Source organism: Lactuca serriola, chromosome 5, assembly GCF_051521515.1.
Source record: "Lactuca serriola cultivar US96UC23 chromosome 5, Lser_US96UC23_V15, whole genome shotgun sequence".
Taxonomy (NCBI): Eukaryota; Viridiplantae; Streptophyta; class Magnoliopsida; order Asterales; family Asteraceae; genus Lactuca; species Lactuca serriola.
Genome location: NC_136412.1, coordinates 190,179,824 through 190,190,633, shown reverse-complemented (window position 1 = coordinate 190,190,633; position 10,810 = coordinate 190,179,824). Strand labels below are relative to the sequence as shown.

The 10,810-nt window shown below is 33.7% G+C and overlaps 1 protein-coding gene across 1 annotated transcript; it reads left to right on the top strand.

Annotated features, from left to right (window-relative positions):
- The first annotated feature begins 1,979 nt into the window (after positions 1-1,979).
- Positions 1,980-3,038, top strand: LOC145050038 (uncharacterized). The gene has a single exon (XM_078998357.1). It carries the CDS (start codon positions 1,980-1,982, stop codon positions 3,036-3,038), a length of 1,059 nt encoding a protein of 352 aa, XP_078854483.1.
- Positions 3,039-10,810: the final 7,772 nt, after the last annotated feature.

The following is a 10,810-nucleotide window of genomic DNA, read 5'->3' as shown; positions in this document are numbered from 1 at the left end:
CCGGATTTAGTCATAAGGTCCAATTACCGGTTCTCCACTTTTATAAAAATCGATCCAGGTTCTAACACATGTTCGGTTCTAAAAAACTCGGTTAGAAAACGAGAACCGGAACGAAATTAGTCCTATATTTTAAAATGTGCATAACTTACTCATATGAAGTTGAAATTACTTGATTTTTTTTCAAAAATGTAATTTTGTGTTTGTATTTCATTTTAGACTATAAAAAACACATATTTTGGCTAGATATTGAATCCGATACAGAACCAAAAGACGGAATATCTATGTTGCATATTTTTTATTTCTAACATTTTTTTTTAATTTGTTTTTAAATCTGTTTTTTTTTAAATATGCATAACTTACTCATATGAAGTTGAATTTTCTTTTTTCTATCACTTAGTTTGGTGTTTGTACTTCCTTTTACATTATAAAAAACATATACTTTGGTTAGATATTGAATCAAATATTGGCCATGAAAGACAAAATATCAATGTTGCATATTTTCTGTTTCAGCATTTTGTTTTCTTTTGAAATATATTCCGTTTTTTAAAATGCACATAACTCACCTATATAATGTCAAAATTAGTTGATTTTTTTACAACATAAAACTTAGTGTTTGTACTTCATTTATGAATGTATAAAGTCATATTTTTGTTAAATATTGAATCATTTACAGCCTAGGAAGATAGCATGTCATTAACAACATATCAACCGGTCATAGTTTTAAAAATAACCGAAAAACTAGGACCGGGACCGGAAGTCAGGTTCCCGATTCCTATAATATAGCAAATCTGGTCTGGTTCTGAACTTGTCTGATTCTAAAACTCATCCCTAATAGTTACTATATAATAAATGTTTTTACTATTAGAAAAAAACACAAACTATTTACTATTATTTTCATTTTATGGAGAAAAAATAGTTTTAAGTTAAATAATAAATGTTTCAATAGTTATAATTAATAATTATAGTGTTAATGTATATATATTTAATATGATAAATACCTTATATAATAATAATAATAATAATATTTAGTAGAGTTTATTAAATTTTGATTAATAAAAAAATTAAAATACCACATAATATATAATGACATGTTGAATTTATATAATATAAAAATCTAACATAATGATATGCCACAAAAGTCATAAGAGAAGTATGATAAAATGTTTTTCATTTATTAATGTAAGATTTGAAAACTAATTTATTTAAAAACCAGGTTATTTTAGTAGGGGGTGTATTTTAAAAAATAATTTTTTTTATTTCTTTTTCAAGATATCTACACATATGGTTAAAACTTTTTAGTTTTAAAAAACAAACGAGACATCCAACACCGTAGCGAACACTACAGCAACACCATATCAAACACTAGGGAGACGAAAATCATTGATACACGAGGAGGGTTCCGCCGATTACTTGTTAAATTACTCTCCAATCTCCATCCCCACATCTTTCTCACTCGATTAGGTAAATTATTTCTCAAGTACATCTCGATTTTGTGCATGTTCGTTTATACAAAGTTTAAGATCGTTTGGATGTTAATGCGTTATATATCACGTATCCGTTTTCTCCTATTAACATTTGATTTGTGCGACAGAGCCATAATCACTATTGTTAGTATTCTGACTTTCAATTTCATCAATACTCAAACTCCAACGCCACAACTTTCACACTCGATTGGGTAAATTATTTCTCAAATACATCTCTATATGATTCTGATTACCAATAAAACCATGAAATACATATCTTAGATTAGGTTTTTGTCTAGACTTTCTTTTCAATACACTAGTCATCACTTTAGGATCCTGTTCATTAATGAGTCAGTTTTCTTTCTTTTCTTGCAACTTTTGTAAAGTTCGATTTTTTGAGAAGCCAGGGCAGCATTTTTATATGTGTATGCTCGTCCCTGTTTACAACTCTTGTATCTTACGTTGAATTTGCATCTACTAAGGTTTCAAATATTTTTCTTTTTGGCAAGTGTAGGAATGACTATTACAAGTAGTATGAGTAGAAATCAGAATCATAATAGCAGTAAGAGGATCAAAACTTGTGACAACTGTGATGTGGCACCTTGGTCAGACCTTAACCATGATGCGCTTTTTATAGTTATGATGCGACTCAGAGTTGCTGATTTTGTTGCATTTAGTGAAGTTTGCAAGTCATGGAGGTCACTCGCTCTCCCTAACAAGAAAAGGTTTATGGCATCCAAATCACCCATGTTAATGCGTATCTCTACTTGTGCTTCTAATAAGAAGAGGATCTGCCTAGAGGACTTTGAAGGAGGAAAATCCAAAACCACACTTCCCCATTCTGGTGGCAGGTTTTATCTTGGATTAACTTGTGGTTACTTTATCATGTTTGGGAGGGAAACCAAGGACTTCTGGCTTGTGAATCCTATCACAAGGCATGGACTTCATTTCCCTCCTGTTCCCATTTTCTATTGTGAATCAAGAATCAGGGCTATCCTTGTCTTTTCATCTATTATATCTAAATGGGTGTTTGTTATATTATATAGATTCGACCATTTCATATGGTTTTCTATAGCGGGTGAAGGAGCATGGAATCATGTGTCTTCCACTTCCCCCATCATTGATATACATGCTTTCAAGGGGAAGATATATACCATAAACTACGTCTACGACTACGATAGTGATAGGGGGGAAGCAAGACATTTATGTGAAATGAGACTCAATCCAGACCCCAAATTGACCTTACTCAAAACCAAGAATTTTCCAAAGAATGACTTATTTCTCCCAAAGTTTATTAGTTCGGATGAAAACCTTTATCTGATAGATTCCTTTCCAAATAATTTGTGGAAGGTTTATGAACTTGATTTTGGGGAAATGAAATGGGTGCCGTTTGAAGAGACAAGAGATGAATATGCATTTTTCTTTAACGGTTTTAAGCATGGTGCTGCTGTTAAAATAGAGTCAAAAGACCCGAGATATGATGATCTTGATGAAAGTGGAAATGGCAGGTTCATTGCTGGAAACATGTGGTACTTCCCTCATGAATGTTTGAATGTTAATCTCTTACATGAGTGATGATTTGTTCTCACTCGTATCTTTGTTTTCTATTATTTTTCTTCATATGTTGGAACAATTTAAAGATGTTGAGAACCAGCTATGGTTGGTTTGGATTTTGCAATTTGTTGTTTAGTTGTTTGCATGACTATCATTTATATATACGCCTTATGTGATCTGTGCCCTTAGCTTTCAAATGTGTGGGTAATGCATTATGTGTTCACATGCGGTGTTGCAGATGAAGAAGCTTTTGTTGGTCTTGTGGTTTGATTTGATTATTCTTTGTATGTATAGTTACTGTATGTTTATTCATTAACTATCAATTTCTACTTGGTGCATGTTAATACGTTAGAATCCTTTGTTGAAAGAATAATAGATAAAAAGGGTGGGGTTTTCATTGTATGAAACTCTTTAACACCTTTAGAATAGAAGAATAGTCTTTCCCTTTGTGTTAGAATAGCAATTGAGGAACTCCATGTACGCATCGCGTTTTCATTAAAAAAGTTGCGTGCATGACTTCTATAAGTCTCATTCTCTTCCAACCGTAGCAATGTACTTGCAACACGTTGCATTACCTTTACACTAAGTGTCATGTTTTGTAAAATATATTACCATCTCCAAAATAGTAACGTACATCACTGTTTCATGTGAAACAGTATGTGTCGCGTACATCTTGATTATGCATGCAGGCATAATCACTGCACGTCGATCACCTTTGTCAAATATTCCAATTTTAGCATTTTTACCATTTAGGCGTTTACACATCATCTACTACTCTAAACTCGATCTCAATCAACTCCAACAATCACAACAATGATTATCAACAAAATTCTCAAACTAAAATGGTGAACTATCATAATACATATAAAATGACCAAATTATCCTTATGATCAAAATAACTCCTTGACACAACTAATGGTGATTACATCAACTTAACTCACAATTATGTTACACCTTCACGTGTTTTACACAACAGGTGTTAGAAATATGTAGTTAGAAACATGTAGTGAATGTTTTGTATTGAAGTCCAGGTATCGGTGGTAATAGAGACGATTTGATCTTTTAATATAACCTTCATTTTAGACCCTCTTCTATGTATACCTTCAAACAATCCCTTGAGACGGTCCACCTGGATGACACTTTAAACAATGGTTACGAATCTCATACGAATTCCCTAAATCCCCTGTTGTCAACTACACGAAACGATTGATTGTCTTTTATACAACATGTGAGCTACAAATTTCCTACACTTTTCTTGGCTCAAGGAACCAACTTCCAAAGAACTAGCCCCCGATTCTTCTGATTTTTTAAAGCTCAATATATATATATATATATATATATATATATATATATATATATATATATATATATATATATATATATATATATATATATATATATAGTTGACTCTTGCTTTGTAGATTAATAAACAAGTACATTATTACAATGATTTTTTTATGTGATTTCCCATTGCATTAATACCATTTTTTTCGAATTTGCACACATCATCTGTGCACAAAATATGGGCATTTCATTTGGTCTACGCCTGTCACTTTTTCAAAATGTTTCCATACCTATGATCCTTTTTGGCCACCACCTTTATTTTCTTCATCAACATCAACAACTGGTGGATTTTGATTAGGCTCCTTGACTTAACTCACTTTCAGATTCTTCTTCCATCTACATGGAGAACAAAATAGATTCTAAAATAACAGATTAGGAAAAAGTAACCATTTAAGCAAAAATAACTGATTAAACAAACATAACATATGGAAAAATAAAAACACACCAGATTATATATATCATATGGTAAGCACTAAGCAGGAAAGCAAACATAACATATGGAAAAATAAAAATAAATCAGATTATAACATATGGTATAAGCAGGTAGCTAAATCATATTATAAGATATGGAAAATAACAGCAGGTAAGCACTAAGCAGGTAAACACTAAGCAGGTAAACACTGAGCATGTAGCTAGATAACCAAAATCAGATTATTAGTTTAAACTTTACAATAACAAAAAAGAAAATATGCTATAAATTGTAATTACATATGCAAAAATAAGAACAAACCATCCATAAACTCAGAATCAAAAACATGCTATAAGTCTGCACTTTATAGAACAAATCGAATAAGCTAAATTCAGGGGTTCAAGAAAGAATTTGCATCCTGAAAAAGTGAGAAGTGAGAAGGACTTACTCCTTTGTCCTTACGCAATCAATAAAAAATATATTAGGTTAGCGATTCGCCGATTCCTTGCATCATTTTCACCTTGCATGCTCTCATTCAATGGGGAATCGTGTGTTAGATGGTCATCTTTGAAAATTAATTTTGCATTAAATTTTGTCAACAACTATCATTAGACAATCTCCACCCATTAACAATATCTTTTACATAAATAAATTGATAAACATCATGTAAAAGATATGGAAATTGAAGTAGGAAGGTGTTTTGGTAAAAAATTAATCAAGTGTAAATCAACCAAATTGTATGAGAGGTTGTGATGTTGTAATCGAAGCAAATGAGCAAATCAAAAGTGCAACATCCTGGCGATAAGGTACTTCTAATTTGAACCCTACAATTTAATTATGTTGCATATTGGTCCCTGAGTTCAAGAAAGTGTGCAAAAAGGGCCATAGTGGCATTTTCGTAATTTAGCCTTACGGAGTACGCCATGCATATATGTGTACAATGAGCATACTAGGGCGCACCCTAGTACACTGGTTGTATATCTTGTACACAGGGCGTACTTTCTAGAGATGGAAACCCTAATTTTTAGGGTTTGGCTCGTATTTAAACACCCTTATGGTCTCATTTCCCCTCACCACATCAGCCTCCGTCCCTCTTGATATGTTTTCAAACTCTTGTTCATCTTGAGAAGCATTTCGAAGCCTAAGAGTGTGTGTTTTTGTGATTTCAAGAAGAAGGAAGGGAGTGAAGTTCATCTTGGAGGAGTGAAGCATTTTGGATCTGGGATTTGTACCTCTTTTGAAGGTAAAAATCTTGAAACTTTATCCCTCCATCATATAGATCTAGAAATGGGTGTTTTAATGTTGTTTTTGGTCCCAAAAGTTTGATCTTGAACATGGCATGTTCTTCACTTATTAGGTTGTATTTTAAGACGTTAGTAGAGGACTTAAGTTATAAAAATGGAGTCTCAATGGTTGGTTTTGTCCTATACATGTCATTGAGAGTCTTAAGACATTAAGATGTTGGGTTTTCATCGATTAAGCACTTATTGAGCCTGCAAGGTCGTAAAGTTGGAAACTTTATGACTCCAAATGACATTTTGACCTTGGATCTGCATTTGGATGTGTTAAGTCATTATATTAAGCATTTAATGGGAAAAAGAAAAAGATTGTGGTTACGCCGAGCGTAACTAGGTGTACGCGCAGTGTACGCAGTCAACGACCCTGTTGTGGTCAACGGAGTACGTCCAACGTACTTCTAGAGTACGCCCTGTGTACGTTTACTGAGTTGAATCGACTGGGTTGACTCAGTTGAGTTAAGGATTTTGACCAGTTTGACCTTAACTTTAACAAAGTTTGACTCAAGGGTATTTAGGTATTTTGGATGGCGACTTAGAATTTGTCCTTTGATTGGATAGGTGACGATTTAAGCTAACATTTGGAGTTGAGGACTCATCAGCTACTTTTCAGGCTGTGATGTGAGTTTTCCTCACTGTACATACGGGTCAAAGACACCAAGGCCGACCCATTAGATTAGATATCTTGTTATGTGATAGTATGTTATCATGACTGGTATGCTAGTAGATAGGATGATGTTATGGTTATTGATCTATAGATCTGCCTGACTGTTTGTAGACTAATTATATGTTATATGTTATATGTGCACATATTTGGTTGTTGGTTCAGGCTTTACTGCTTTATGCGTGAGCTAATAGGTCGGGGGCATTCCAGCCCAATGGTTGAATGGGACCGAGGGTATTCCATCCCGAGGATGATATGACTCATTGTATATTGGCATTCCAACTCGATGGTTGATTGGGCATGAGGTATTCCAACCTGATGGTTGACTGGACCCATAGTATATTGGTATTGCAACTTGATGGTTGATTGGACCTGGGGAATTCGAACCCGATAGTTGATTGGACCCGACATGCTTTTTTGTTTATGTTATATGTTCGTGTGTTGGTAATTTAGAGGGGGGGGGGGGACTTACTAAGTGTTGGCTTACAGTTTTGGGTTATGTTTCTGATGGGTTTTGGTCATAAGACATCCTATGTGCTCATACAAACCCTAAAGCTTGGATCTAGGTTTCTCTATTGTACATACTTTGAATCCAAGACTTTGAACCCTAATTCTAGCATATGGAAATCCGAATACACATGTAATTAGGTTTAAGAACATACCTTGATTGTTATATAGCAATAACAATCCAATTCCTCCTTGAATTGACCTTGGAAAGCTGAGAGTCACAAGTGTCACTCCTCTAATGGCTTACAAACACCATAAGCAAGTGGAGAAGGTATAAAGAGAGAGAGGAGGGAGGTTAGAATTCGTCCTTAGGACCTCTTGGGAAGAAGTACACGAATTCTAAGGCCTTAGGGGTCTTTATATAGGGTTGGGATTAGGTTTTCAGTCCTTATCCTTATCTAGTTGCTTGTCCACCAAGCAACCATAAGATAACTCTTAGAAACCCTTATCCTAGTCGAATTCTAAGTGATTATCACCTCAAATTCGTTCACCATATATATAAGATAATCCTTACCTTATTTTGTAACTATCACATAATTACAATTCAGCCCCTCTAGTTTAATTAATTACACTTGATCACAAAATTAATTCTTAATTAATTATTGACCAATATTAATTAAACAAATATGATTTCTCCTTTAAGATATTATTCTTATAACATATTAATAAATCATAATAACCTCTCTCTCTTTATTTATTTCTCCAATCAAGTTGCGTTGGTGAAGGCAACCCAAAAGGACCATGCACCATCGGGTCAAGTACATACCAAAATAGTTATGGACTTAGACACTAATCCAACAGTCTCCCACTTGGATAAGTCTAATAACTATTCTGCGTATGACTTCGGATCCCGTTCTGCAATCGTAGCTTTCCAAAGCCGCTGTCAACTCTGATCATATCAAATACGCGTGTCCTTAGATAAGGGATCATATATTCCTCCATTCTAGATATCATATGAGATATGATTTCAAATCATTCTCTTTGTACTATATCTCGATTCCCGATTTATGACGACTGACTAATTGAACAAATCAAATTAGCCCTAGCCCGGCCAAGCATTTACGTTTGTCATCACTAAATCATCGAGGGGCCCAAAGATATCGCTTTTATCCTACTTTGAATAAAAGGAACGGATAAACTTTGATACAATGCTCGCTTGCACTCACGCACCGAATCACAGACAACAATATGTTTTATAACACCAAGTTACTAGTGCGTTTACATATTATCAATGTGCAACCGATTTGCAAGATACAACTCACACATCTCGGTTTCAAGAATATAAGATGTTATCGTCTCACCAATCACTCGCGATACAATTCATGGAGTGATCCAAGTGAGCATGGGTTTAATCCAATGCTCAAATCATATTCGTAAGCACTCATGAACATTGCAGCAAACATTTGCTTATGTCTAATACTTTATAGACAATCCACACACCAATTCATGACAGTCTTCTTTCATATCTACTTCCAACATATGAACGACTGTGGCCCGTTCGAATAATTCGATTATTCTTAATAAACTCAATTATTCTGGAAGTCAAAACATGCAAAGTGAAACACAAGAATAATACTAATCCCATATGGCCTCAAACCTTTGAGTATAAATGAAACTCCTTTTATTTATCACCATATTGATTACTCATTATTTTTCGTTTCAGGTAATCAACTTCTTACTTGAATTCCAACACTTGTTCCATGCTCCTAGCATGCACACAATGTTTACCTATGGTTCTTACTTTTGTGAAATAGACAAATTGAACACATTTCCAATCATTCTCATTTTACAACTCCAAATCCTTTTTCATAAGTGTAAGAATATCAAATTCTTGCTACTTATAGAATATGCTAGATTCTAACATTCTATGCAACTTTTCCTTTCGTAATGTCATTGCAACAAAGTCACAAAGACTATTGCCAATGATATTACAAAGTCCTCTATCGGAGATTGTTACAAGACAATTCCATAGATGTGATGTCTCCCACTCAAAGTACATTCTTTGAACATCCTTTTGCATAGAAGTTTCTAATCTAATCATAGATTTCTCAATATTCAATTCCCAATATGGACACACTTCCATATTTTCCATATGACAACTTATTCTTAATAGAATCTTATCTATTCGTAATGATGTTGATATGGTCCATCCAATATGGAAACATTTCCATATTTTCTAATACTATACTTCCAACTACTCACAAGCGACCAATCCTCGTCGAACTTTGGATTGTCCTTTGATAGTTGTTTAATTGTTTTAGTCAAAACCAATTCTAGTCCCTTTTCCCTCTAAATGCGCTCGACATTTGGAAAATTTTAGAATGGTCAAACATTAAAGCATTTGCAATCGATCCTATACCCGAAGCGTATGGCACACGACGCATAATGTTTTATTTGCTATGTTCTCAAAATTCGAATTGTGAAGAGGGATGCCGTAATCATAATCAAAATTTTAAGAACACACTATGTACCTTTGACTAAATTTATTAACATTTCTCAACATAATCCTTTAGATTTGAAATGAAGCATAATATTCTCTCCCTTAATTATAGCAAAACAACTCTTCAACTATTGCGACTTTGCAAAGTATGACTCTTGTTTTCTATAATTAATATTGCTAACCTTGCAATACTTTCCTTAATAATCATACAATCATAACTTTTATGCTCCCACTATCTTGATGATTATTATAAAACATAACACTTATGCTCCCACTAGCTTCGACATGTATTCATAAACATCTCAACTTCCAGAAAGACAATACTTATTGAATTTCTTAAGTTCATGTTTCTAATACTTAGTGCTTTGATAATCTTTTATCAAGGCTTTTTGAACTTATACACCTTTGCCTTCGATAGTTCATATGTGTGTCTAAACAATTAAGACTAATTGCCAAACCTCACAATTCAAATTATGGAAAGGGATGCCGTAACCATAATCGAATTTGAGAATGCAATTTTACAATCACTATCTTCTTAAAATCTTTCTTAGTGAAAGTATTTCTTCACAATCATTTTCATGAAGGAGGAAATCTTATGACACTTAGATTTGAGCGGTGTATGTGTTCCTATCCATGTGAATTTGTTAAAACTAAAGTTTACGAAAAATTCAAACTCATATGGACCGAACTTTCTTAATCTTGATTTCTTGCCTTATGGTAGCACAGCTGCCCACCATGTCTTCCAAGTAGTTAAGCAACTCACCTTTTCTTATCAATGTACCTTTCATTGATTAAGGTTCTTTGCCTTTTATGCGTTCAAAATGAGAACTCATAGAACTCTCATGCATAATTAACTCGATTGGATTGGCACAGAATCAAAATAATGTCATCACGATAGGTTGTAAACCTTAACTTGTGTGCTAGTGATGATCGATAAGGTTTATTTGATTTGTTCTTGAAACCTTTCAAGACCATTAAGACTCCCACTGACTCCTTGACGTATAAGATTCTCTTGTCAAAACATTTCTTGACAAACAAATATTCAAGAGTTAGTGTAGCTTTTATCAAAATGCTTCATAAATTGGTCCTAGTTGGTCTTTGTCTTATCCAAGACATCACAACTTACCATATTTA

What these genes read in the sequence shown, in the direction of transcription:
- LOC145050038 (XM_078998357.1), top strand. Translation starts at nt 1,980, where the DNA reads ATGACTATTACAAGTAGTATGAGTAGAAATCAGAATCATAATAGCAGT.